The sequence below is a fragment of the Mytilus galloprovincialis genome, chromosome 14 (assembly GCF_965363235.1).
Source record: "Mytilus galloprovincialis chromosome 14, xbMytGall1.hap1.1, whole genome shotgun sequence".
In the NCBI taxonomy this organism is placed as follows: Eukaryota; Metazoa; Mollusca; class Bivalvia; order Mytilida; family Mytilidae; genus Mytilus; species Mytilus galloprovincialis.
Window position 1 is genome coordinate 67,132,623 of NC_134851.1, and position 24,809 is coordinate 67,157,431.

General features: G+C 31.9%; 1 protein-coding gene across 1 annotated transcript in view; it reads left to right on the forward strand.

Annotated features, from left to right (window-relative positions):
- Window positions 1–24,809, forward strand: part of LOC143058155 (collagen alpha-3(VI) chain-like) — an 88,053-nt gene that overhangs the window by 45,712 nt on the left and 17,532 nt on the right. Inside the window, exons 9-19 of the mRNA XM_076231618.1 lie at window positions 573–653; window positions 2,452–3,015; window positions 3,410–3,475; window positions 11,763–11,801; window positions 13,142–13,325; window positions 14,284–14,654; window positions 15,294–15,350; window positions 15,726–15,770; window positions 16,728–16,766; window positions 21,675–22,238; window positions 23,977–24,006. Coding sequence (XP_076087733.1) covers window positions 573–653; window positions 2,452–3,015; window positions 3,410–3,475; window positions 11,763–11,801; window positions 13,142–13,325; window positions 14,284–14,654; window positions 15,294–15,350; window positions 15,726–15,770; window positions 16,728–16,766; window positions 21,675–22,238; window positions 23,977–24,006 — 2,040 coding nt within the window. The remainder of the gene's footprint in view (window positions 1–572; window positions 654–2,451; window positions 3,016–3,409; window positions 3,476–11,762; window positions 11,802–13,141; window positions 13,326–14,283; window positions 14,655–15,293; window positions 15,351–15,725; window positions 15,771–16,727; window positions 16,767–21,674; window positions 22,239–23,976; window positions 24,007–24,809) is intronic.

Below are 24,809 nucleotides of genomic sequence, written 5' to 3' on the forward strand. Positions count from 1 at the left end.
TAACTTTTAAAAAAGTCTACCATAGTCTACCAATATATTTTAATGTCATTAGGTTACACAGAGTGGCACAAAATATATTAATTTCTGTTCAATTTATCAATTTGTCAATTAATGAGAATTGAGCAAGAAATATTAACAAAATCGATGCAAACCCATAAGTAATTTAAATATTTGTATTCTCTAACATTTGTTTAATATCTTAACAATACTCAAATATTTCTTCTTAGCAAAACAAGACATCTATTTTAAATAAGTATTCGAACAGAATTATTGAATGTGCTAAATAAATACAACCCAAGCTTTTCAATAAAAACATACCATAGCTTGCCTACTCGCTGTATCTGTCAATTTTTCAGACAGTTTTAGATACTTAACAAGACGATAAAGTATAATATCATGTTATGTTTTGATTGAGTCTAAATTTCATCATTTTCGGAAAAAAGTATTAATCTTTAGAAAACCGGTAAAATTAGCTACAAAATTGAAAAATTCGTATGAAATCACTAAAATACATTTTATACAAATAGCAATGTATCACAACAATATCATAAATATTGGACTAATTTGTTTAGTACAGAAGGAAGGTGCCCGACCACCCGCCACACGTGCACCAGTGACAACACGTGCCCCTGTTATTATTCCCTCAACAGCTGGTAAGTCACGCATGATAACAAAAACATAGAGTTTAAATTGACTTCAAGCAATAGTGTATGCTAATTATCAATAAAAACATGAGATATAGTAACAACATGAAGTCCGTACCGCCTATACACAACAATGAACTATGATAACAATTACATAGAGTTTGAATTGACTTCAAGCAATAGTTTATGCTTATTTTCAATTAAGATAATAGAAATAGTAACAAAAAGTTCGTACCGAGGCTAGAATGAATGATACACAGCTTAGAGGTGATTGTGCGTTATAATTGGCCGTTTCATAATCTAATGCATCCTGGGTAATATTTTCAAAAGCGTACATTAAAGCATTTTGATTGGTTTAAAACGTTATAAACAATGGAAATTCAACCAATGACGTAACGTTATATTTTCACTTTGGGGTACGAACAATGAAATTACCCATGATGCTTTAGATTCTGAAACGGCCAATTGAAAGCTCGACTCCACTCCTACTTAGCAAAACGTAGTTTCTCCATAAAAAAATGAAGATCTAGAGAAGAGGAGAAAAATTGTATTACTGTTATTGAGATTGAAATCCTGGAATTGTATTATTTTGTAAAAGTCAAGCGCAAAAAATATCTGGGCCATTTTGTAAACCGTTGGTATATTATCTAACATATTGGCAGGAAAAACGATTGAAATTTGTAAGTACTACTATGGTCACATATGGCCAGATTTCTTTGAACTTTAACAATAGAATTTTATGACTGAAACAAGATCGAAGTGATTATTATTTCCCCTATGTAAGGTAAATGTTAAGCGATGGGTTGTCTGATGACTTTGATTGATAAGCAGAGCATAAACTTTTCAAGTCAATTTAAACATACAAATATATACATCGAGAAGTTTTCGTATTGCGATTCTTTGCATGATAACCGTTCAAGAAGATGTAAAAAATATTGAAAAAATATGCACAGACTTTTAATAAGGTATGTATGTTTAATGTTATCATCATATACATAAATTCAATTAATTTAAGTTACAAAACGTTTCACATGTAATTTTTTTTCAAATCCATACTTATTGCTTTTTATAATCGTTCAAATATTCAGAGAAATTAAAATTTGCAAAAAACGCTTTAAAATGTGAAAGAAATTCTTGTTATTTACATTAGAGTTCGCTTATTCCGTCATCTGTGAATTGATATCGGTAATTTGAGATATTATTCTTTGTATTTATTATTGTTATGAAAACTCGAGAATAATAAGTTTAATATAAAATATGTTCCTCTACAACAAACAAATTTGAATCGACAAAAAATCACACATTTTGATTCTTGCAATTTCAATTTCATCACATTATAGCAATGATTTCCGGTTCTTCATAATCCTATGCACAATTAACAAATAAAAATGAAAAGAAAAAAATATATCCGTTTGATGTTGAACACAATTTTAATTCCATAGTAGTTACTTCTTACCACGATTTTACAACAGTTGTTTTACTTGGTGACAGATAGACTGGAAAATGGTGACTGTCTTATGTAAAAGATGAAGTTGTGTTTATAAAATTGAGAATGGAAATGGGGAATATTTCAAAGAAACAACAACCCGACCAAAGAGCAGATAACAGTGATGAAGTTAACAAAGTTTCAAACAAAAAAAAAAGATGACAAATAATTTTGAGTACGCTATTACGACTTATCTTTTAAAACAACAACTTAAAACGTGATCATTTTCAAAACCTGGATTTTTGAATTTACTGGTCGTTCTTTGGTAGCCATATCTCATTCATCAGATTACAACACTACTTTTTTTTTTATTTATTTCAGCATTGGGCATAGATCGTCAGAAACATCTTATAATTGTCTTTCAATCATCAAGTTCTACCTCACCAAACGATTTTAAAATTCTTGTCAAATTTTTACACTCGTTAACCACCGATACTGGTATTCCACGAGATACAGAGTTATCTGTTATCACTTTCGGTAAATTCTCAAATATTCTTATCAATTCCACAACAATAACCAAGACTGGAAATTCTATTTTGAATATTGATAAAAAGTCAAGAAGCAAGATGGCCGACTTGGGTGGTGCATTTTCGACGATTATGAAATATGTTCTTAAGAAAAGATCGCATTTTCAAAATACGCATATCCTTGTTATAATGGATAAAACTGTCGACAAAAAAGGAGTTGATTATACCATAACAGCTAATAAATTAAGAGATAAAGGTGTCGTCATTCATGGGTTATCTGTTACTGACAAACCACACCCAGATTTGGAACAGGTGGTTACTTATTCGAGTTCAAAGGCTTTTCTTCAGATAGTTAACACGTATGCTGACCTGCAAAAGGGACCTACATTGCAAAGCGTAGTCTCATCTTTACAATACGGTAAGTATTTGAATAAAAGTACAAGCAGAGGTTACCAACAGATATTTAAGCTAAAAAAAACTAAATGACACCACCTTAGCTGAAAACGAAACACAACAAAAGACATACTACAGTTACTAACACATATAAAACTAAAGGCTGAGTAAAATGAACCCCTACAAAACTTCTGTGCTCCGGTAGAAAAAAAGATCTGCTCCATGACTGAGTTAAAAGCTAACAGGATTAAACACATTTCAATTTAAACAAATGACGATAATACTATATAATGTTAGCATTTTGTTTTTAGGAAACTCGTTTCTGCTTTATCGATAATAAATTTTGCTGCAATAATATAACTATATCAATTAAAACATAATTCTTATTTTTATATTTCATATTTATGGTAACTAAACAGTCCCCCTAACAACAAAGATGCCACCAGTAACCATAGCACAGACGACTCCAAGTATTACTTTAAAAGGTATTATAATTTTTTTATTTTCTGTTTTTTTGTCCAATGAAAACAAATAGTGTAACGAAATGATAAATGCATAGAAAGATAAGCTGACTCTGTCGACGCACCTGTTCTCGTTTCTTTCAGAGTACATGTGATTCCATCAGTATTTGCTTTTTACTTTGAAACATCTCTTCTCTATCGATTTATTTATACTTCATAGATCTGTGATCCTATTATTTTGGTAGATTACAAACAGATTTATCTGTGTGTTGTATGAACACTGATACTTACAAGACGTTCTGTCACACGGTATCAATCCATACACAAGTAAATTTATCGTTATCTTAAACGATCATTTTCTTTGTCAAAATAGGTGTTTCAGTCAATTTTCTGACTTAAAATCAGCTCCGTACTATTCAGTATCTTTTCTGACAATTCAGAATAATGCAAGATTAAACAGTCAAATAAAATACACTGAACAGCCTTAACATAGACTGCATGAACATATCTTAATCGACTGCAAGCGAGTTGACTGAAAACTATCAACTATACCGTAGTAGTTTAAGAAGACCTGATGGTGCATTGATCAATCTTTTAAGAACTGTTCAGATACAAACAACTGTTGCAAATCAAACTTAGTATGCTTGTTTACTAGTATGATACAAAAAACTTATGTCAGTTTGTAAATAAGAGGCAAAGATACAAAAAGGACAATTAAAGGACATAAGTTACAAAATCCATACAAACCATGACAAAAAGAGAAAAGCTACGATACAGAAATAGTTAAAGAAATGATACACAGACAACAAAGGACCGAGCAAACCAAAACACACCACAATACAGAAGTTGATCTGAGGTGCCCGGAAATGCTCAACATGTGACTTAAAACAGAAAAAAATATGATTTGCTTACTAACATTTGTTTATCTCTCTTAATCATTCAATTGACATAGCGTTTTCTAAAACTAATGCATTCCAGTCGTTCATATATCTTGACACAGAGATATTTACAATGAGTTTCAGAAGAGGAGTGAACTGATAATTTCCTTGTTGGCATTCTAGTAGCATCTGTAAATAGAGTTGATATCTCCTAGTTGCTACAGTTTTCTAGGGAATTGTTGTCTATTGTTATTTCGGTTTCTTTGATAGATCATTACTGCTGTCAAGCAAGCTGTGTAACTAAGTTCCAAATTGAAGTTTGAAGTAATGCGAATTATCACAGAATTCATACGCAAACTTTTGTGATACCACGAGCAACACAACGATTGCAACTAGTAGAGCAGCAATTGTCCACAATTCTAGATTACATGAGTGTATCTCTAGTTCTTTCGTTTTGTGTGTTTTTCTGTTGATTTGTTAATCTTCCTAGCCGACATATTGTTTGTTTTTCTAAGACCTACAGTTAGTATTGTTCATAAGGCATCCTCTCCCTGTATTTACAGCCGTTTCTGCAAAACGTGTTAACTAAATCCTGAGATTGACTCTTACATTCAATTTAAATTTTGTAATTTGAAGAACATTTTCCGTGCTTGTGAAAAAATCTGGTTAGCGGAAAAGACGAGTCAATGGTAAGCAGTTTTTTTTAAAAAATCTATCCTTATATACTCATACTTATACAGTGAAACCTGACTAAACTGAATCCTGTATAAACCGAAAACCTGTATAAACTAAACATGTTCGTAAGCACCGTCATATCAAAATATGTGAGTTGTGAACCTAATTAAACCGAAAATCGGCCAAAAACGAACACAATCTTAAGTCCCGAACAGGTTCGGTTTAAACAGGTTTCACTGTACTTTACGTTTGCAACATCCTGCATGGGTTTTTTTTGCTTTCAAAACACATTTGTAATCATATTCGCGTCTAAACTCGAAATTATTAATAAAAGTAGATGTGGTATATATGACTATAAGAGAATAAAAACGGCGTATATACAAAAAAGACATTTAAAAGTCAAAGCACGGTCTTACCAATTATCATGTGCCTTAACAAAGAGAAGATTTAACTCATTAATATGATTTTTATTTTTCTCTATATCTCAGTGCTCACAGTTTATGTGTATATAAAAATGTTTTCTTTTTCTTATTATTATAGATAAGAAATACGCTGATGTTGTAGTTGCTTTCCACGCATCAACTGCGGTAACGAAAAAGATATTCAAAAAGAGGCTGTTAAAATTTATCGTAAATTTAGTGAAAAAGTCATCAACTGAGATGAGCAAAGTCAGAATTGGACTGACTAGTTTTGGATCAAAATTTCAAATCATATTTGACATGGGACAGTACGTAAAAATCAAAGATATTAAAAGAGCGATAAAGAAGACTCCAAAGAGTTATAAATCGAACGATGTAAACCTTGCATCGGGTCTAGCAAATATCAGAACCAAAATGTTTGCCCATCCGAAAGACAGGATAGATGTACAAAACTATTTGATAATTATTTCTGACAAGCCGAATGAGGGTGATATTCAAAGTGTTGTTCATGAACGAAAGTTAATGTCAGATTTTATAATTCATGGAATATCACTCGGGAAAAGAGATAAACAATTACAAAGTGTTGTGAATGAACCTAAAAAGAAATTCTATCAAGTGTTTTCCGGATTTGAGGATTTAGCAAAATTCAAGAAAGCAGGGAAAAAGACCTTGAAAAATATTCCAGCACGTAAGTTATATATTTAGGTATTATGTGTTGTTTGATATGCCATATTTAGAAGTAGTTGACATTAATGGATGATAAAAAACAACGATCAGCTTTTTAAAATGAATAATGTGTGGCGTGTATGTCATGAGACTCGATCCCATGACACTTGTAGGGTTTATGTCAAGGAGACTATAATCATTTGACACAAGTAGGGTATATGCCAAGAAAACTCCAATCCATTGATAAAAGTAGGGTGTATGGTAATGTGACTACAATCCAATGACAAAAGAAGTTTGTAGATATGAAAAAAGTATGTGTATGTCAAGGAAACTACAATCTAATGACACATGTACGGTATTTTTCAAAGCGACATTGATACATTAACACTAAGAGGGTCTATGTCATAGCGACAATACAATATTCACACTAGTAGCGTCCAAAGCAAAGCGACAATAATACATTCACACTAGTAGTGTCTATGTCAAACCGACAATAATACATTCACACTAGTAGTGTCTATGTCAAAGCGATAATAATACATTCACACCAGTAGTGTCTATGTCAAAGCGACAATAATACATTCACACTAGTAGTGTCTATGTCAAAGCGACAATAATACATTCACACCAGTAGTGTCTATGTCAAAACGACAATAATACATTCACACTAGTAGTGTCTATGTCAAAGCGACAATAATACATTCACACTAGTAGCGTCTATAGCAAAGCGACAATAATACATTCACACTAGTAGTGTCTATGTCAAAGCGACAATAATACATTCACACTAGTAGTGTCTATGTCAAAGCGACAATAATACATTCACACCAGTAGTGTCTATGTCAAAACGACAATAATACATTCACACCAGTAGTGTCTATGTCAAAGCGACAATAATACATTCACACCAGTAGTGTCTATGTCAAAGCGACAATAATACATTCACACTAGTAGTGTCTATGTCAAAGCGACAATAATACATTCACACCAGTAGTGTCTATGTCAAAACGACAATAATACATTCACACTAGTAGCGTCTATGTCAAAGCGACAATAATACATTCACACTAGTTGTGTCTATATCAAAGCCACAATAATACATTCACACCAGTAGTGTCTATGTTAAAGCGACAATAATACATTCACACTAGTAGTGTCTATGTCAAAGCGACAATAATACATTCACACCAGTAGTGTCTATGTCAATGCGACAATAATACATTCACACCAGTAGTGTCTATGTCAAAGCGACAATAAAACATTCACATCAGTAGTGTCTATGTCAAAGTGAATACAAATCATTGACACATGTAGGATGTATGTTAAGAGGATTTCAATCCAATGATCAATTATATCTAGAGGTAAAGCTTGAGGCTGCAGCAAAAGATGGTTGTTTATCTATACATTAGAGGATTTGAAATGATTTCCAATAAGACAGTCCTCTACAAAATGACGAACAAGCTAAATATTGCCACGAGTTATGAGGTTGTGAGTATATATTCCACAGGCATTATCAAATATATGACGTCGAGTCCAGTTCTCTCAACGTAAAAAAGATTAATCAATGAAACATACTGAAAACATTTCCGACATATAACACTACGAAATTTTACCCTACCTTTGAATAGGTGTTGCATGATATTATGAAAAACAAAGAAAAGCAAAATCTTCGAAAATATTCTTACACTCATTCATCTTAAAATAAATTAAGGAATCGATTGGAAATAACTCTTCAAATTTCGTGCGTACGATTTTTTTGTGGACTTATTTTCATCATCGACGCTTAAATATAAACATTTAAAATCAAACTAATTCGTAGATACGTTTCGAGAGTTATGACCAATTAGAATCATATAGTAATTTTAAGTTGTATTTTTTTTTGTAGTAAAAGGTAAAAAGAAAAGAAAAGGAAAAAAGAAAAGGAAAGGAAAAAAGAAGAAGGAAGGCAAAAAAGATAAGAAAGGCAAAAAGGATAAGAAAATTAAACCTACAAAACCTACCAAGAAAACTACATCAACGCCATTAAAACCATCATCAACAGCTAAAATGAGTCTGCCCTCAACAACAGCACTTAAAACAACTACCTTATCTACGACACAGAAGCAAACATCAACTGTTTCTCAAACGATAAACGTTCAGCCAAAAACCACTACTCAGAAAATACCTTTGACGCAAACTGAAGAAATAACATCGTTGGAAACAACTAAGAGATCAATAAAACAAAAGCCAACAACAACGGGGATTTTCCTTACAGACGAACGAAGCACAACTCGTAAGCCTGTTCACAAATCATCTGATGTCACAACATTACCTTCTGTTTCTCACATTGATAAGAATAAAGCTACCAAACATTCTGAACCAACAACTAAATTGACAACCGATGAGAAAGAACCAAAATCAACAACGGATTATTCTGCCGATGATCTGTCTTCTGTCATATACTTATCAAAAGTGGGAACATCAACAAAATATTTAATAAAATCTACCACAGAGCGTTCAAAAGAGAATTTACCAAAAGCAACCAAAACACTCTCTACCAAATATATACATAAAGCGACAACACAGACGTCTTCAAAATTTATATCAAAAATAACTACCAATCTCTCGACAAGATATTTACCAATAATGACCACAAACTCTTCTTCAAAATATGTACCTGAGGTAACCCAAAAGTCTTTTACAGCATATCAACCCACAAAAGCAACGGAGAATACTGCAAAAGTCGCACAAGAACAGTCAACAACACTGTCAAGGATACGAAATGAAATACCTACAGACATTCTACCAGATCCAGTCAGCGTGTCTCTTAATCCAAGTCTGACGGAAATTCCAAGAAGAACATCTTTCAAAACTTTAGATTATCGCTCTGTGAATGCACAAGTTACTCACGCATCAACACAATCGCTTATTTCCAGGCACCCACAAAGCCTTTTCGATACAACATATGACACAAAACGAACAACTAAATCTACAGTGGTAGAAAGGAAACCTACGACTTTACGTCCAAAGTCTACGTCCGTGATAGAGAACGAAACACCGACAGACTACGGTGTAACATATAAAACAACTAAATCTAGAGTGGTAGAAAGGAAACCTACGACTTTACGTCCAAAGTCTACATCCTGGATAGAGAACGAAATACCGTCAGACAGTGTAACACATAAAACCACTGAATTTACAGTGGTAGAAAGGAAACCTACAACTATACTGCCAAGATCCATATCAAGGATTGCTAACGAAATACAGACAGATGGTGTAACACATAAAACAACTAAATCTACAGTGGTAGAAAGGAAACCCACAACTATACGTCCAAAGTCTACATCCTGGATAGAGAACGAAACACCGACAGACTACGGTGTAACATATACAACAACTAAATCTAGGGTGGTAGAAAGGAAACCCACAACTATACGTCCAAAGTCTACATCTCGGATTGAGAATAAAATACCAACAGATTATATAACATATAAAACCGGCAAACGAAATGAATTAACAACATTAAAGCCGTTCGATCCATCCAGAAGAGGTGAACTCAAAACAGGCCAGATAGGTACCAGAGGCCCCGGTATGTTTCCATTCATGATTGCATGGACTTCTTCTTGTAGTACTATCAAAGTCAAACCACCTGCGATCTACAGACTCTATACAATTCCTTTCTATGACAACCTCCTGAACTTTCTTCCAACCATTAGCTGTTCTATTGCTATTGGAAATGACAATGATTCTAACATACTTGCTACTTCATGGAATGTGGTGTGATGAGTCTGAAAGTATGCTGCGCAAGCTGAATCTTTATTCCTGACAATTCTTAACCATTTGTGTAACTTTGCTGTCTTCTGTTTTCTATTTGGTGTTAAGAAAATAATAAAATGATGTGAAGCTATCAATAGTCAGTATCATTTATAGTAACGATATAATTTATAACTTCAAACCCGTTAGCATTGAAGTTGGTAATTTAATTTATACCACTAATTGTCACATTAGTAAAAAGCTAAACACTTACATTATATCTCCTATAAATCATTTTAGTGACTTTGAATTGTGTCCATTTTGACAAAACCAAATATTTTCTTAACGCTGTAGAAATATCCAATATATCCGCTAAAGAACAAATATTTTAACGCTGTAACAATCCGCAATATATGCGCTACCTTTTCTATACCAACCCATTACCAATGTGCATGTGAAAAATCAATTCAAACCTTTTACTCTCCGGAAATTGTTCATTGAACTCTCCTATTCCAACCTGTCACTTCTCCCTATCAAAAAAAAAAAACAAAAAAAACAAAGAGGCAGCAAAATCCTATTTTAATTTCCTTCTGCATATTAAGCATACTTATACATTCATGATTAAATCTTGAGCTACTTTTACCCGATTTTTAGTACAATAGATATGCCTGTATTGTACCATGAAGATGTGAAAAGTTTTACTATTTCTGCTTGTTCCGAAATCGAATGAAAATGCGCAGTATTTGAAACAATTTAAGTAACCGATGTTAAAGATAGCCTTGGAGAAGATACCTGCATGACCGAATTTATCATCTGATTTGTTTTGATAAATTTAAAGTGTTTTTCTTGAAGTGTATGTCATATAATAAGTCCCTTCTATGCAATTCCTCTATCTTTCGAAAAATTTGATCCCGTATAGGTAACCATGCAATCTCAGGTAAATAGAAATCTATTACTCAATTGTTGGTTTTTATGAAATCAAAAAAATGGTAATCGATCTCCCCTTGGTGAATCTTGATGAAAACTAACCTATTATTCAATTTTTTCAACTACATCTATACCTGAGAATTCTGGTATTTCGTTAATGTAGGGTTAACATTAAAATGGGTATTACTGAGGGTCCGGATCGGGTTTGCAGAATAGCGAATAATGAACCAATAATATAGAAAACAGACAAAACAAATAAAGAATGGAGAGAAATAGTTTTAAACAAATAAAGAATAGAAAATAATGGTTTTTGAAAAAGAAAAAATAGAGAATGTAATGCAAAACTTGTAAAGAATACAGAATTGACAAAGCCTTTATTACTTTATGCTAATACTAAGTTCAATTACTTTATTATGTTTCATTTAGTTTCTTGGTAGTTTTTTTGTTATTAGTGTATATTGTGAATTTAAAGGTATATAGACATTTTGTCACACGAGTATCACATTTACTAGTATACGACCTGACCTTGAATTATATGTTTTGATACTTGAGTGATTCATTAAAAGGGTACCGCACCTTTGCAAATATGTATATATGCTATAATGGTCAACCATACTGCAATATTTTTTATTTTTTTTTTTTTTATCAAAAATGAGAATGATTTTTTATAATGAGATTGAGCCATTAAGGTTAAAATCGGAATTACTTTTGAATTTAAACTTTGATTCAAACATATATGTATATGCACAAGCAAGTATATATTATAAATTTATCAATGCAGAACTATATTTGTTAAATTGGAAAATACGTTGAATCGATTGATCAGTAAAGATTGTGTAGCAATAAGTCAGAACTATATGTTGTATATTTGTACATGTTTCTGTTGTTTTATGTTACCTACTGTATATATTAACATGTTTTACTGGTAGTAATTAACGTGCAGCGATCTATTACAATAATATACAACTATTTATTGTAATATTTCGTTTTTTACGTTTTGTTTCGTATTTACAGCAACTCAACCTCCTAAAAAGTACAATCCACCTCTTCGTGGTATGTATTGACTACAGTGTTTAACACGTGGTTCATGTCAAAATCACTCTTTATTGTGTTTAATTATATTAAGGATGTTTGCTTGCCATGATTTGGAATTTTTGTCAGATTTTTGGAATCTTCTGCTTTTGTCCTATTTAATGCCTTAAATAATTTTGCGCACTAACCCCCATTTTTTTTTATAAATCTTTTACATGTATTATTATAAGTCATCTGTAAAATTCTTATAAAATATTTGTTTTTTAATAGTTTATGAGAACTTAAACTTGTCAATGATAATGCTATGAAAAATCAAGTCAGAACATTTTCCCGCCACAATTTCAATGGCTGATATCTCGACAACAAGCACAAGGACAGATTTTTTTCCAGCTCATTTGGTTTCTTTATTAGACCCTATCAATATATTCTAGTGTAATGAAAAGCTTGTTATATTGAAACTGATTAGCGAACTTCCTTAATTTAATAAAGTGTGTCAAACGTTGTTCGTGTCAAAATCACTGTTGCTAGTTGATTAAGTGATGTTTGCTAAACGTCCTGTGGCAAATATTTCAGACTGTTAAGGACGATTTTGATTGTAGATAAAAGATAAAAGAAAAAATGACACATAAAGTGCCAAATTTGATTTAATCATTCAATCATCTTACGTAGTCTTTACGTTTAAATATTTAGTTCTCACTTTTTTTTTATACAAGATAAGATTTCAAACATACATTTAGAGTGATTTGTGATAGAACTAAAATATAGTTGTATATATATATTGCTTTTTGTAAAAAAAAATATGTTTTTTTTTTTGTTTTTTTTTATCATTTCTTGGTATGAATAATATTGCTTCGAATCGATGGTACTTTTGTATCGTACTTGTACATTGAAACTTCATGTATTTAGTATAAGTTTAGAAGGCATAAATGGAAACTAGCTTTTTTGTTAACAAATATTTACTCATTTATTGTTTAAACATTACGTTTAACTTGTCAACTAACTTTATAAATGTATTGAAACAGATAATTTAATTTCATTTAAAATAACGATAAAAACGCTGTGATGACACTAGCTTTGAGAATTAATATTCTACGTCATAGTTACTTAACTGCCAATTTTGAAAATCTATAGTTATAAATGTAAAGCATAGAATTTGTATAGTTTCATTTATTTTTTGGAAAATATTTCAAAACATGTCAACGAAATGGTAAATATAAATTCAACTGATTTTTACATTAAATTAAGATTTTTAGTTATCTGCATATTCACCTATTTTTTCATTTGCATAACGTATAGAAAAAAATATTAATGAAATACAAATATCTTCTTATATTAAACGAATCTTTTGCGCATTCCCGCAGATAGCGAAACAGCAGATATGGTCATCGCCTTCCATGCATCTTCAACAACGTCTAGGAACGATTTCCAAAGAATGCTGAATTTTATAAAGGATCTGGTTTCCAGAGCCGATTTTGATGGTGGCAGAGCTCGATTAGGGGTAATGGCGTATGGAGAAAATCCGTCTGTTCAATTTAATCTTAATGAGTAAGTTCAAGATAAGTTTGAAGTTTTTTCTTTTTTGTTTGAAATGATCTTTACAAAAATATAGATATTTAGGGCAAACGTAAAAGTAATAAGTCATAGGTGGAAATGTTAGATAACACTTTAGATGAAAAAGGGACTGTCAAAAAATAAGTAGTCCTAATATACGTACAAAACTTATCACATAGAACCTCACGGAAACCATGGATAAGCCTACATGGTACCACAAAGGTAGACAGACCTGCTTCACTTGTGGTAAAAAAAAAGAAAAAGAGGATGATTTGATTGTGTCTCCGACAAATGATAGATCTTTGATAATTCTTTTTTTTGTTCTAAGACCGATTCATAGCTTACCCAAGATTCTATATTTAAAACCTCAATGATAGCGATGTAAATATTTAGATGCCATAGAACGACATTCAACAATGAGAAAATCACATACTTTAAATGAATCTATAAAAACAATGTATAAGTGTGAACAATTCAAAAGTGAAACTAATGTTCTTGTCAACTGGTCAACTGTTAAAACAATGAACGGAAACAATGTGGCAGGCAGCAACCATCTACGACTTTGAAACTACATTATCCTGAGGCCAAATAAAATAGTATGTGTGGTTCCAGCTACATCTGAAAATAAGTTAGGGTAGGTAGGTAGGGATTTTTTTTTATTTTATGTTTTTTTTTTACATTGAGTCTATGGTAGCAACATTCTGACTTTAACAGTGCTTGATGAAAAATGACAATAAAATCTTTAGAGTAGGCTAATTTTAAGACAAAAAGGTAAGGACGGTAGGGTAACTGGAACCACACATATATTTTTATTAGGCCTGGCTGGAGAATATCTCTAGATTTATTTAGATTTTAAGAGTCTGTCTAAACAGATTTTTTTAATCAAAGGAACGTCCATTATTATCATTAACACTTCAATTCTATATGGTCCATTGTTTATTTTTATTTGCAGACATACCACTTGGAGGGAGGTTTCAAATGCTATCTCCAGCATCAATGAAAATGTTAAGAGCAATATTGTTGACACATCCGGGGCACTTATCGAAGCTCTCATTATGTTCGATGATCAGTATGCAAGATTTGACGTACCAAAAGCTGTTTTCCTAATCACAGACACAGCATCAACAGTCAACTCTGTTTTCCTGTCAGATCAAACGGAGGTCATGCGTAGTGAAGGTATTGAAGTTTTCCCGATCGGGATTGGAGTTCGGGATAAATCGGAATTGGAAACCATTGCAACGAATCCGAGAAATGTTCATACAGTTTCACGTTACTCCGATTTATCAACGCTAACGAATTTATTAAGGAGAGATATTCGATCCTGTAAGTACAAGTATTTTTGTTCTCCAAAAAATAAAAAAAAAATAAAATAAAAAAACACAAACATCATTATGTTTTCTTAAAACATATTCTCATTTTTTCAACTAGTGAAAATAACTTAAATCGAATACTTTTTTGATTTAGATTAGTTTATTGGATTTCAAGAAATACCAAGTGCAACACAAAAATTCTCCAAATAGCAAACCTGATATTTCTTATTCACCAATTTTTTTTTATTGATTATTCGTTTACCTTTTTCAATATCAAATGTGTTTGTTGTTTATTTTCTTTTGTCAATTTAAGTTCGTTTTATAACTTTGTTTTAAAATGAAAATCATTATTGCAAAGGAAGATACGATATTTTAAGTCAAACATAACAAATGAATTCATTTACTTATGTCATAGCAGTTGAAGGCTTATTTGATTTCACGTACTTTGTAATTAATTTCAACTAATTTGCAAAGGGAATATACACATACTAAAATGATTTCAAATACGCAATACAAATTGAATAAAACTCAATATTTTTTTTTCCATTCGAGCGTCACTGTTGATTCTTTTGTAGACGGAACGCGCGTCAGGCGCAAGTTTAAAATTTCAATCCTGGGATCTATCATTAGTTTATTGTTGTCTTTTTTGTAGTGAGTGTAAATGGTGAACGTCCGCCTGAACCTACCATTCCCATTGGATTTCCTGGAGGTAAATGTTGTTTATATGTTTTGTAAAATCTGTCATGAGTAGGCGATATATGTGTGACACTATGTAACACACAATTTTAAGTAGTAATAATCTATATCGTCTCGATAAAAGTAAAAATGCGGTATTATTTATGAAATTTGTTTATGTAGTAATGATCAATGATGTGATTGCCAATGAGAAAACAATAACAAAATTCAAATGTAGACAACTATTGGAAATCATCAATGAAATGTTATGTGAAATGTTGTCTTTAGTACTGGCCTTCATAAGTATTGAAGATTCATTCGCTGCATATTTTTAACCAAATAATGAAACATATTTTTTTCTAACTAGAAAATACCATTCTTAATTTATAATCTATATTTCAATTTCAAGTTTCACCAGTGACACCTGTCGGACCAGTATTTCAGAGATCAACTGGTAAGTACTTTGGACAGTCTTAAAATACATCTGTAAAAAATCTAGTCTACACATGTTGGTGTTTCTTTTTGTTGTTCTCTGACAAATATTACTGTTTTTGTTGTGTCATTGTTTCTTTTTCCTGTTCTCTGAAAAATATTACTGTTTCTGTTGTGTCATTGTTTCTTTCGGTTTAAGTTTTCAAATGGGATTTATTTTCTCTTATTAGATTCATGACTTTTGAACAGTGGTAAACTACTTTTGACTTTTCTTTATTTACCTCTGGATGCGTATCAATGTATCAAAATCACGATAATATCAAGCTTTTCCTAGGTTTAAGACCATACGCTCAGCAAAAGCCGTGAAAACATCATCTTTTCGTAAAAATCATATCATTGAATTCACATGTCACACCAATCTTCATACATAAAGACTTCATTGCCAAATTCAGTTTCAAAATATAGGAAAGCGAAGTTTTATAGCAGGGTACAAAAATTATAAGAGTAATATTTACATGACAGAAAGTTCGACTCCGATCAAAATTGACTAAGATTGTAAGTTTTTCTTCCGAACGAGATTTGTTCTCTTTGGACATTCTGGTTTCATCTTGCTATGAAAACTGGCTAACATTGTCGAAAGTACGATTAAACACAAACAATAAATCAATAAATCCATTTTGGAGAGGTTAGATTGGAAAGACCAAGACTTATGTTTGATATTCATAACTATTGTTCTTTAGTATGAGTTGTGTGAGCTTGATTTCATATTATTAAATGCAAATAAGATTGAACAAAATTTGAATAAATGGTATTTTTGTTGTTTATTGTAGCTCCTCCGATAGCAATTACGTTCCCTAATGTTTGATAATCATAACTATTGTTCATTTATATATGTGTTGTGTGTGCTTGAGTTCATAATACTAATCATGTTAATAAGATTGAACACAATTTGAATAAATGGTATTTCCGTTCATTGTAGTTCCTCCAATAGCAATTACGTTCCCACCGCCAAAATCAGGTAAGTCTGCTATCTATTTCATGATATATATATATAGGGTATACTGCTGATATACATTTCCTCGGGAAAGGAGACGTAATTAGTGTACATTTAATGTTGTAAAATTCAATATTAGTTTCTAATGCCAGATGAGTTAAGAGGAAATAGTACAATCTTAGTTTGAAACATAGATGACCTATAATATGTCATAGTTTTAATCATTTAGCAAATGCATCGTACATTGTTATAGTTTCCACAAATTTATTGAAATTATTATATTAACTTCCGGCTCCTTGTCAACACTTTCTATTAGATTTTTTTTATTGACAAAACATATTGTTTAGTGATGTAGATACATTTTTTTTAAACTAATTTAGTTTATTTCAGAACTTATGTTGAATGATAGACGTTTTCGAGGTAAAAACATGAAATGTAATATCAATATGACAACCAAACATGACTGTTCCTCCCATAGGTAGTCATAATATCTGTGAGGAATAATTGTCCACAACTATATCCTCCTATCCTAACAAATCAATGTGTTAAAAAAGTCATTACAGTAAGGAATCCTTACTGTAATGACTTTTTTACACATTGATTTGAGAGCACAATACACAAAAGCACATCGCAATGTAATAGAACAGAATTTTGTACAAATGTAATACATTTCACAAGTGAGAGGTTTAGCTAGCTATAAAACCAGGTTTAATCTGCTATTGTGTACATAAGAAAATGTTTGTCACAAGTAAGAAATATGACGTGTTGTCAATTCGCTTGATGTGTTTGAGCTTTTGATTTTGCCATTCGATTAGGGGGTTTCCGTATAGATCTTCCTCAGAGTTCAGTATTTTTGTGACTTTACTTTTTATCTTGTTCACGATGTGTTTAGTTTCAAAAGAATCTATATACAGTTGTGGACAGTATTCTGAACAGAAAATGACTGACACTGCGAAGAACAGTCATATTGTTCGGAGGATATTGAATACAGTTGGGAAAGGGCTGCTTTATATGTTATACCATACATTTGTATTAAGATAATTATATGGCAGTTATTTTGTGGTATAAATATTGTATACATTATTTATATTTCAACGTTTGTTTGCAAATACAAATTAAGTCTTTTACCTTTCAGAAACATTATTACGTAAAATAACGATATATGTGTATTAATTCTTTAAATGAAACATATACAGAGCATATAAGTGTGTTTAATTAATTTGCAATGAAATAAATATACATATTCTATGAGAAAACGTAGAATCGCTAGTTTGTTTCGGATGTGATAATCGTTAACAGAAAAGTGTATATAACTTTTTACAGGTTCGTTAATAGATGGAGCTTTAGGTATTTATTTTACAATGTTGTGATGTTTCTAATTATATGTAAAATTAATATTCATGTACAGTAAATGGAGCGATGATTTCACCGTTATGTTGTCTAGTGTTAAATCGTTTTTAGCAAAACTAGTTTGATACTGTACAGTCTCTGTAAGCTTGAAAATATTAGAATATATACTGTTCTTCGGGTTTGTTTTGAGTTCTTCTACAGGTTTATGATAAAAAAGCATAACTGACAAAAGTTCACCAAAAGATGGCGCTAGACAAATAAGAAGTCTTTTTCATCCGTTTGTTATGAAATTTGACTCATTTTCAAGAGAAAATAAAAACAATCGATAGCAAAATAAATTCTCCCCAAACAACAGAAAAAGACGTTGATAGTTTTTGTCCAGTGAAACTCTAGTTTTTGCTAGAACCCGGTGATAAAACCCGATAAGCATAACGGTGAAGTTGCTGCTGCTTTCACTTCACTAATGGTTTGTAAAATTAACACTGACAATATATCATGGGATAGTATGTATTTTATATTTATCAAAGTTTAATTTAAAGTAACCAAAAGAACAAAAAAATGATCAAAAGTATTTTTTTTAAAACCTTGTGGTGTCGCAAAGATAATTGTTAATGAAACAATGCATTCAATTGTTGTTTTTGTTGTTGTTTGTTTTTAAATTAGTCATAGTAAACCTTATAAATAAAACCAGACAACACTCCTTTCAATGAAATATGATTGTATATATACCACAAAACAAATCCTATTTAATAAAACCAATTAAAACTAATTTAAGAATTAAACCAAAACCTTTTGGATAGACATATATTATATGTTGACGTTTATTTATTTTTTAGCTCACCTGGCCCGAAGGGCCAAGTGAGCTTTTCTCATCCCTTGGCGTCCGTCGTCCGTCGTCGTCCGTCGTCGTTAACTTTTACAAAAATCTTCTCCTCTGAAACTACTGGGCCAAATTTAACCAAACATGGCCAAAATCATTATTAGGGTATCTAGTTTAGAAATTGTGTCCGGTGACCCGGCCAATCATTCAAGATGGCCGCCATGGCTAAAAATAGAACATAGGAGTAAAATGCAGTTTTTGGCTTATAACTCAAAAACCAAAGCATTTACAGCAAATCTGACGGAGTAAAATTGTTAATCAGGTCAAAATCTATCTGCTCTACAATTTTGGGATGAATCGGACAACCCGTTGATAGGTTGCTGCCCCTGAATTGGTAATTTTAAGGAAATTTTGCTGTTTTTGGTTATTATCTTGAATATTATCATAGATAGAGATAAACTGTAAACAGCAAAAATGTTCAGTAAAGTAAGATCTACAAATAAGTTAACAGGATCAAACTGGTCTGTTGACCCCTTCAAGAGTTATTGCCCTTTATAGTCAATTTTTAACCATTTTTCGTAAATCTTAGTCATCTTTTACAAAAATCTTCTCCTCTGAAACTACTGGGCCAATTAATCCAAACTTGGCCACAATCCTCATTGGGGTATTTAGTTTAAAAATTGTGTCCGGTGACCCGGCCAACCAACCAAGATGGCTGCCATGGCTAAAAATAGAACATAGGGGTGAAATGTAGATTTTGGCTTATAACTCTGAAACCGTAGCCTTTAGAGCAAATCTGACATGGGGGTAAAATTGTTTATCAGCTCAAGATCTATCTGCCCTGAAATTTTCAGATGAATCGGACAACCCGTTGTTGGGTTGCTGCCCCTGAATTGGTAATTTTAAGGAAATTTTGCTGTTTTTGGTTATTATCTTGAATATTATTATAGATAGAGATAAACTGTAAACATCAATAATGTTAAGCAAAGTAAGATCTACAAATTAGTCAACATGACGGAAATGGTCAATTGACCCCTAAGGAGCTATTGTCCTTTATAGTCAATTTTTAACAATTTTCATAAAATTTGTAAATTTTAACTAACATTTTCCACTGAAACTACTGGGCCAAGTTCATTATAGATAGAGATAATTCTAAGCAGCAAGAATGTTCAGTAAAGTAAGATGTACAAACACATCACCATCACCAAAACACAATTTTGTCATGAATCCATCTGCTTCCTTTGTTTAATATTCACATAGACCAAGGTGAGCGACACAGGCTCTTTAGAGCCTCTAGTTAATGCTTATTTTACTAATTCACGATTACAACAAATAATGTTGATAATTTCAAATCTTCAGCGTTTCCTTTTTATTGTTTTTTTAATCGCTAACTAGTTGATGTAAGCTCTCCGCTTTATGTGTTCAGTGTTGATATGTTTGCTTTACATGTCTACTATGTGAACGTTTTTATTCGTATTGAAATGTACAATAAACAAAAATAAAACATTAGTATTTTCATATTAATAGAGAATAATTTTTGTTAACGCATATTTATATAATATAAAATTCATGTTTAAATATATTTATATGCATATAAATGTATCTGTAAGTAACACGCAAGGTACCAATAAAAAATGTTTTTTTTTTAATTTCAAATGCTTGGAAACGATACATCTGAAATATAATTTCTCTTTCAATTGTTAACCCATACAATTTCAAAACTTTAAAACGAGGAAGATCAAGAATAAACTCCTGTTCTGCCTTTTTCAAATTTCATCCTAGTACCCCCCTTTTCCTTACAAATAAAATGTTAGTTCCCTTAATGAACTGTTATCTCCTTTTACCACGACTGAGTGTCAACTAAATATAAAGATGGCTTACCAGTTTGTTGTAAATATCTTAAAAACATTATGTAATTTACTGTTACCTTGTATGATGGTCTGGAAGAGGTCTTCGTTTTTGTGGGTTTTGTATTTAACTCCGTAATCTGTACATAAACATCATCCAGAACCTCTTGTCTTTGTATGCTTTCTATGTTGTGTATATTGTATCCTGTGGCGTGACTCTCAAATTGTTTTAGTTTGAATAATTGACGTTCCTTCAATGCTGGTGAGTATGCTGATAGATAAAACATTTTGTATAAAAATATGCTACATATAAAAGATATATCACAATAAAAAAACACACAAAAACACAAGAAAACAAGAGAACTTTCTGCCAAAATAACCAAAATGTATAATAGGATAATGTCACATTCAGTAAAATTATGTTTTTGTACATCATAGTAATTCGTACTATGCATACTTTTTCAGCGGAATTGTGACGTTACAAAACATTCTTAATAGTCCAAAAAACCAACGAGATTAGGATAAATGGGTCATTCGTTTAATTTGCACAACTTATTTTTTTTTCACAATTTGACAAATGCCAAAAGAGATACTAATTTGGTAAACTGTGTGGTACACGAACTTCTAGCACAAACAAACCACAATTTATTTAATAGCTTATGTATTTTGTTTTATCTTTTTATTTTTTTCCTTTCAACACATAACATTGACATGTTACAAAGGAATACTCGCAATATGGTATTTTTAAACAAAATTAAATAAAAAAGTATCGACAATGATGAAAATATAAAATTAACCAATTCAGCGTTCCTGCCAAATTTTAATTCTGAAAAGCGCTCCGGACGAATGTTTATAAACTATTATTTTCATTTGTCACCTGTACATGTATTCATTTAATTATATTTCCGGTTTTAGGATGCTCTGCTGAAGTTGATCTTGTCATAATTCTGGATTCTTCTACAAGTGTTGGTACCGATAATTTTGAAAAAATGAAAAACTTTGTTAAGGAACTTCTCCGAAATGCCGATATTGATAATGACCGTGCTAGGGTTGGCATAGTAACTTATAGCACCAGAGTAAACGTCGAATTCGAACTGAATACGTATAGAACAAGCGCAGACGTCGATACAGCTGTTAATAATATCAAATACACGTATGGTAGTACCAATACAGCAGACGCCATAGCCAAAATGAGAGAAATGTTTTCTCAAAGAAATGGCGATAGACCTGGAGTTCCGAACGTCGGAATAATCATAACAGATGGTGTATCTAACATAAACTCCCGTCGAACCATACCGGAAGCAGTAGGTGCAAGGGACCAAGACAATATCCATGTATACGCCATAGGTATTGGTTTAGCTGATACGAGGGAGTTGGATGGAATGGCTTCCTTACCGATTGATGAAAACAGGTTTACAGTTCAGTCATTTGACGAACTGAGAGGATTCGACAGAAAAATATTCCAAGCCATTTGCAAGGGTAAGTAATCGTCTTCTTGCTTTGATTTTCTGTGTTTATCCAGATCGATTGCCCATTCTTACATTCGAGAGTTGCATGTATATATGTCTGTCTGTGGACTTTTTTTCAAGATAATTTTTTTGATATTGCTCTTTTTTGGAAAAAGTTAGAAAAAAATGTAACTCAGTTCTAATTGCTGCTAAAATAAGTAGCCGATTTAATTAAGTATTATGTGCTCAATTTTCAAATATTTTTTTTATAAATTTTAATTAAATAATTTATAAAAAAAATTATAATGATCAATAATGCATATGAATAAAACTGTTTAATAAAACAAAAAGTCAAGACAAAAAAGTAAAAAAATAAGAAATATAGGGATACAATGAGGATTCTTAAATATAATTCATGGTGGTCAGTCACCATGTGCAAAGTATATTAATGCTACGATATCCATGTTAAAATGATAGATAGTCGTAAAGAGCGGCGAAAGATACAAGTGGGACATTCAAACTCACAATTCTAAAGAAGAAGTTCGTGGCTGAAAAAAAAGCCACAGACAAACAATAGCACACAAAAAATAGAAAACTAAAGACTGAGCAACACGAACACCACCGAAACTGAGGCTGATCTCAGATGCTCATAATGCTCTTGTACAAATAACGAAACAATTAGCGTCAACTTTACAAGTATAACACACTATAGTATAATGTTCTTATATATTCATTTGATTTGTCCATACACAGTGGTACCAACCCGACCTCCCGTTCCAGTTAAAGGTAAATAGGTTGACCAATAGCATGTCCCTTCTTATCAATAGTGTGACCAATCGCATGCCCCCTTTTATCAGTAGTGTGACCAACCGCGTGTCCCCTTTTATCAGTAGTGAGACCAACCGCATGTCCCCTTTTATCAGACGTTTCTCCCATCATAAGAGGATTACATAAAAAAATAGCTAGTGCTTACTCTGACCAATTACAATAATTTTAACAAACTGCATGATTTAATTAGATAATTAACGATGTTTTACTATTAATTCAGTTTTTTTTCAGAACTTCAATAGCAATGTAGACTTTTTTTCTGTAGACTAGAATCCGACTGTAGCATGTCTTTTTACCTAAAACGCAATGTAATTTGATTGATTTCTATGATAATTTAAATTTATTTTGTATCTGATATATTCCTTCTCATGACATATTTGCCTCAGTCTCTCTCTGGATTTGTTTGGCTGTTAATTCATGCATTAAAGGTAACAATTTTCTTGCCTTCAAATCAACCTTGATACATGTATATTTCAAGGGTATGCAAAAGGGTAGTAATAGGGGTTCCTTAATGACGAATACCGGTAAAACTCTTGCCAAATGACGTTAAGGGTAATGTTTTGATGCATGACGATAAAATGTACACTTTCTATTAGACGATAAATAAAAATTGACTGATTTTGACGAATTACGTTAAACTTTTCCCAAAATAACGGTAACGATAATTATTTCATACCTCTGACGAATCACGATAAGGATATTTTGACGAATCACGGTAAAATTTTAACCAATTTGACGCTGACGGTAAAATTTTTATCATGTCGGTCAACATAAAATAATGTGCCGGTAAAACCATGTGCCATTTACCATACGGCACGTTATAGTCAAAGGTTTGACTGAAATCGTAAATAAGAAGATATATAGATTGTTTCTATTATATAATACATTTTTGAATTAATGAAATATTTAATCCATATTAATATTTCTTATTCTATTTTTAGTTCCTGTAACTCTGCCTCCTTCAACATCAAGTAAGTATTATATATATTTTATTTTTAAGGCCTATCTCAGCAATTGATTTCTAATAGTGTTTAGTTCACGGGAAGTAGTTTTTTCCTGTAAAAAGGTTCACACAGACGTGTAGCTTATATGGGCCACATTTTTTGAATGTCACATATTTCAATGGGCTAAAATTTAACGGAGATAATATATAAAAAAAGGTTAAAATCAAGGGCAGATTTATGGTGGTGCCCTGTCATGAGCCGTAGAGGAGCACTATATGTAGATTAATACAGCGAAATTTTATTTGTCCAATTCTAAATATTGCCAAGTTTGGTGTCCCCTGTCCTCCCAAAGAGCCAAGTGAGCTTTTCTCATCACTTGTCGTCCGTCGTCCGTCGTCCATCGTCCGTCGTCCGTCGTCGTCGTCGTTAACTTTTACAAAAATCTTCTCTGAAACTACTGGGCCAAATTTAACCAAACTTGGCTACAATCATCATTGGGGTATCTAGTTAAAAAAAATGTGTCCGTTGACCTGGCCAACCAACCAAGATGGCCGCCATAGCTAAAAATAGAACATAAGGGTAAAATGTAGATTTTCGCCTATCGTTCTAAACCAGAGCATTTAGAGCAAATCTGACTTGGTAAAATTGTTTATCAGGTCAAGATCTATCTGCCCTGACATTTTCAGATGGATCGGACAACCCGTTGTTGGGTTGCTGCCCCTGAATTGGTAATTTTAAGTAAATTTGCTGTTTTTGGTTATTATCTTGAATATTATTATAGTTAGAATTAAACTATAAACAGAAATAATGTTCAGCAAAGTAAGATCTAT